The 5520-nt window shown below is 35.1% G+C and overlaps 1 protein-coding gene across 1 annotated transcript; it reads right to left on the bottom strand.

Annotated features, from left to right (window-relative positions):
• Positions 1-955: 955 nt before the first annotated feature.
• LOC306885723 (1-phosphatidylinositol phosphodiesterase) lies at positions 956-3620 on the bottom strand (the record flags this gene model as incomplete). The annotated part of the gene is made up of 3 exons (XM_079442455.1): positions 956-1480; positions 2642-3212; positions 3565-3620. The coding sequence occupies 3 exons, from the start codon at positions 3618-3620 to the stop codon at positions 1205-1207; spliced, it is 903 nt and encodes a 300-aa protein (XP_079298581.1). The 3' UTR covers positions 956-1204.
• Between the last annotated feature and the right edge of the window lie 1900 nt (positions 3621-5520).

Here is a 5520-nt window from a genome sequence, read left to right as displayed (position 1 = left end):
GGTGGATAAACTCAGAGTTATTAACAAAAAAGCAATTGTGAGATGTAAGAATTGTGATCTGTTCGGAACTGTGAGAAAGTAAAGTTTATGTCATTCCATTCTGAGTTTACATCTCGCAATTCTGATTTTATATCTTACAATTCTGATGCCTTCACATGCTATCATAATATATCATAAATACGAGTTTCCTAGTCGGAAATTGGACATATAAGGCCTCTATACGTCCGTTCATGTCCAATTTCAGATTAGGAAACTCATATTTACGATAATTCTGATAGCACATTAAGGCAGCATGAGTCTCGCAACTCTGATTTTATGTCTTGCAATTCTGATTTTTCCTTATAAATGCTCAGAATTCTGTGAAAAAATTGATTGATTGATCTTTATGAGATCAAATAAATCACAATTCACCTTTTTATGGAATCAGACTTCCATAAGTTGTCATACTTGGTGTGAATGGACTAATACTAGAATACCAGAACCAAATGATTTATGACGTTATTTTTGTTACACATTCGTCCACCGATGTGGACGGAACATCATCCTAAAACTCTGAAAGTGAAAGTGTTCCTTGTAATATTCTTCAGTGTGTCCGCGCAACCAGTTAAGTCTGATTTTAGAGCGAATGGCTCTTATGAGACCTTTCTTGTCAGTGAATCATAATAGAAATTTAACTTGAATTAAACTTGAACTTGTTCTTGAAATAGAACAGAAAATAAAACAAATAGTGTTAGTTGAGAAAATTTCCATTTGTAACATCTGAGGCTTATGTAATAGTACAGAAAGACAACTTTTGTTGTACTTTGTGTGAACTCAGCTTGCTGAAGACTGTTCTGAGAAGGATGTCAGTTAACACCATTCCTTTGTGTTGTACACAGAAAAGAGGACAGAGTGTTCTATTTTGAGTGCCATGAAAATGCAGACTTATTAAAAAAGATCTTATTAAAGTCCTTATGAAGTGACAGGAGAGCATTTTATTTCAAATTTTGTCATGACATGGTGTTATGACAGAAATTTGTCGAAGTGCTTTATTAAGTCAGATATTGCAAAATTTGCCAGCAAGCTCAAACTTTTGCTGTCACGGTTATGGAAATTTCAAGGGTATGGGTAATTTGAGTCACAGTTATACCTGGGATTTGTGTCAATTAATGAAGTATTTTGGTGAGTTGCAGGTGTATTGGTCCTGACGTCCTGCCGTTGTCTCTCAATAATTGAAGCCTATAATAGCTTGCACTAACTTGGCACCAGGAAAGTCCATTGCTACAATACCAAACCGCTTCCTATGACCGACATAGCCTGTCAGATATTCATGCAGGCGGGGGTTTATTTGCCGGGCCAGGGCATTGGGATGTGCCAGGATACTGGCACCACTGCTGTAGGTGAGGAACATTTGGTTTTTGTTACCAACAGCAGCTGCCTCCAGATGAGTGGAGACACTTCTCCATTTCTTCTCCACTTCCTCTGGCTGCAGAGAGGACACCTGGGGCGAGAAAAAGTTTTTATCAGTACAATTTCAAAAATGTGGTGAGGGAGCAAAAACTCGCTCTGATGGATTTTTAAAGACAGCTGACAGATGAAGATTACACTCTGGAAACTAAATATAAAGAGTCTCCTAAGGATCTCAGTAAGTCTGTTTTCCAGAACCCTTTGACTCAAACATTTAATGTAATATTTTGTCTCCCACCCCATTGCTTGTTTTCCAGGGTTTGGATACTTTTGTTATTTTTTATTTATTTTTTGGTTATATGAACATGAACATACTAAACATTAAAACTGTCTTGAAAGCATGGAAGCTACCTTTTGTGGCAAATAAAAATATTGAAATAATAAATTGTAATATTGTTATTTAAATCATAAACATTATTGTGTTAAATAGTTTGGGATTGGTACGATTTTATGGTTTTGAAATGAATCTTTTATGCTCACTAAGGCTGCATTTATTTGATTAAAAATACAGTAAAAACAGTAATGTTGTGAAATATTATTACAATTTAAAATAAATGTTTTCTATTTGAATATATATTAAAATATAATTTATTCCTGTGATGAAAAAGCTACGTTTTCAGCAGCCATTACTCCAGTCTTCAGTGTCAAATGATCCTTCAGAAATCATTCTATATGCGGATGTGCTACTTTTTTTTAAATATTAAAAAAATATTAATATTATATATTATATAATTAAAAATATAAAAATATGTATTATTATTATTATATTGATTTAATTATGAATTATTGATAATTAGTTATTATTAATGAATGGTAATATATTTATTTACATTTTTTATACACATTAAGATATGAAACATGATGTGTGAAGAAAATAATGAAAAATCTCTTGTAGTCAGTATCACTTGTTAATAGAATATTTTATGTCATTTCCAGTCAAGCTGTAATTTTATTAAATTATGCAAAAACGTGTAAAAATATTAAATTATCTAAAATGCACAAAGCAACTGTCAGCAATTTTATTCCAAAAGTGTTTAAAATGCATTTCCATTATCATTGTTTATTGAATTTCAAAGGTTGAAACAACATTAGTTGGATCAGTAAAAGTGTGAAAGTGTCTTTTAAGAGAGTTTATTTTCTCCACAAGCTGAAAAGTCCCTCCCATACTCACAAATCACCATCAGTGTGTCCTTACCTTCCAGTCATCTGCTATGTCCAGTGAGTTGTAGCGTATTCCCAGGTCAGGGCCGGTGAAGTCTTGCAATACGATCAGCTTTCCTCGCGCCGCTCCCATGCTTGGCATCTCACGACTATGCCACAGCAGGTCCCAGTGTGCGTACTCTTTAATATAGCGCACCACTGTGTTGTAAATATCCTGCGTGTCGCTCAACTCCTCTCTGAGCCTCATCAACACCGTTTCCGAAGGATACTCCCTTAGGAAAGCCACCACGTCCATTAACACATCCCCAAAGTGAGCATACTGATACGAGATGCCGTGGTGGATGGTCAGGTTGCCTTTGGCGTGGCGAACACGGATATCCAGAAAGCGGATTCCGGCACGGAGCTGGAGGGCGAGGGACCAGGAGTTGCATTCGGCCAGTGTGCCGCCGTACAGGGCCATGGTGTTGTGTGTCCCGGGCATCGTCACGTCGGATAGGGAGTAGATGTCAGGGATGGTGGCCATCCAGGAAGGGTTCAGGATCTCAGGCGTGGAGGTGTCATCATAGTCAGGGGTCTGGATGGCCCTGTGTCCTGGGACGGTTGCACTATAAGGTCAAACAGAAGTCAGATCATCATCAGACAAAAAAATACATCTTTATCTGTCTTGCTAAAAAGATACAAGATTACTGTGAAAACACTCGCGCTTATCTATAATGGATGGATATAATGAATAGATAATTGGTTAATTTGCTCACGATAATACCAGGTAGACAAGAGACACAGATCCATTTGGCCAGTCTGAGATAAAAGCACTTGTTAAAATAATGGATAATAGATGGAGAACTTTTCTTTTCAGTGAAATAGATTTTGCTTTACTATAAATGGAATAAGAACTGTAATTTGTTATATAAGATACTATGAAAGAGGTTTTGGAATTATGGGTATTAAGAATCTTACCCCAGCAAAACGCCTATCACCATTAGCTGCAAAATGTGTCCTCTGGTGCCTTCCATAATAAGCCTTTTCAATGGCCACTGATCCTTTACTATAAAGATAATCATTCGAATAATTCAATTAGAATTTCACTGACACTTGTGATATGTTTTTTTTTTTTGTGGAATGACATCACCCTACATAAAAACCAGACATTTGGTAATTATTTTATGGGGTCCAAAAGTCTGCTTCTCTTTGCAGTCTTTTGTAATGTAATCATTTTTCTTCAATACAAATGATATTATCCAGAAAATATAATTGAATTTTAAAAAGAGATGAACATTTGTATGAATTCCAGGATTTCCAGGATTTGGTTTGTCACCCTTTTGCTTCAAAATGCATGAGCAAAATCTGATGATCATGTTCTTCAGCATGATTTCAGATGTTCCAAAGAACATTTTGCACTTCAGTTGGAGCAAAAATATCTGACCTCCTACAAATGTTCACATAATCAATGTCGCAAACTTGTTTAATTAGTTATTTAGTGCAGAGTCTGAAAAAGAGTCTACACTGTAAAAATTCACATTTTACAAGAAAACACTTTCATTCTTCAAAAATTCTCATGACATTCTCATACTTTGTGTTGCTAAATACAACTCTTATATGCAAATTCATCTCAATCCCAGCTGGAGAAGTCATCTCTTACCGTGTAAGTTAGGTTTGCCGGTGAACCAGAAGAGGTCTGAGATGCCAGTGCGCAAAGAACCAACTAGTCAGGTTAGCAGAAAAGCCTGCTGCTGTTTTTGTACTTTTTTCAGTGAGTACCGTTCTGGCTTGAGCTTGTTGGAGGCACCAATACAAACTGACCCTTTTGTTTGAGGGGTCATTGTGCCTATTAATAGAGTACAGTAAAAAGCTGACTCAATGAGAGTGGACAAAATGCTCATGCGAACTCAGTTGCCCTGCATACCAGATGTAGCTATATAATATTTCAAAATCTTCAGTACACTATGTTAAGGTTCCCTTAAAGTTTATTTATATGTTTATTAATGAGCAAACAAAGAAAAAGTTAGGCAGAAATAGAAAAGTTCTATATGGAATAAAATAGCTAAAATAAAATAATACCCTTCAGCTGTATACTATGTATTTTAAAGATACATTATCTACCAGAATAAACATCTAGGTATAGTGTGAATAAATATAAGCCTGAACCTACAATAAACATGGTCAAAGTTACCTTTTTTCCAGGGTTTGTGGGAAAATGTAAGTTTACTTTTTCTGTGAGCTATCTACAGTTCTGTTTTTTCCCAGGGGTGAAGCAAAAAAAAGTTCACTTACTTCCATCTTTGTTGTTGAGTACAGTATAGCGTTAAACCTTGGAAAGTGAGTTTAATTTCCTGAGAAACAAAACAGCCTTAGCATTCTGCATTTGTCATTTGAATGTAAAAGTGTCATTTGTTTTCCACAGAGTTGCTATCTTTAATCTTGCCATGTATAATGGATAGTTTATGTGTCCAACCAGCGAATGCCCCTAAAGGGACATGATGATGGAAGTTACTGTAGGTGGAAAAATTATATTTCAGTGCTTTTGCATTGGCTCACAAAACCTTTGCAAAGTTTCTTGTAAGAATGCAAAACTTGGTGAGTGAACGCAAAATCATTGAAATATAATACATGTCTGTTTCTGTTTATCCATAAATGTGGACCGTGGTAGTATTAAAAAAAAAAATTTAAAAAAAAAAAATTCCTGATCTCTAATGACAACACTTTTAATAACAATATATGTTTTCCCTTATTTGAGCTCATCAAAATAATTTAACCAGTTTCAACTTCATTTTCAAGTAACTATTACAATCAGATTTTTTTTTTTTTCAGTGAACAAGTAAATAAACAAATAAAGCAAAACTGAAAAATGAGCAGTTACATGTATTTAACAGACCCTTTTTATTCAAAGCAAGTGATTTGCTTAATAAACTGGCA

This window comes from Barbus barbus (genome assembly GCF_936440315.1).
Source record: "Barbus barbus genome assembly, chromosome: 19".
In the NCBI taxonomy this organism is placed as follows: Eukaryota; Metazoa; Chordata; class Actinopteri; order Cypriniformes; family Cyprinidae; genus Barbus; species Barbus barbus.
The sequence above is the reverse complement of the archived record's forward strand: the minus strand, read 5'-3'. Positions and strand labels throughout refer to the sequence as shown.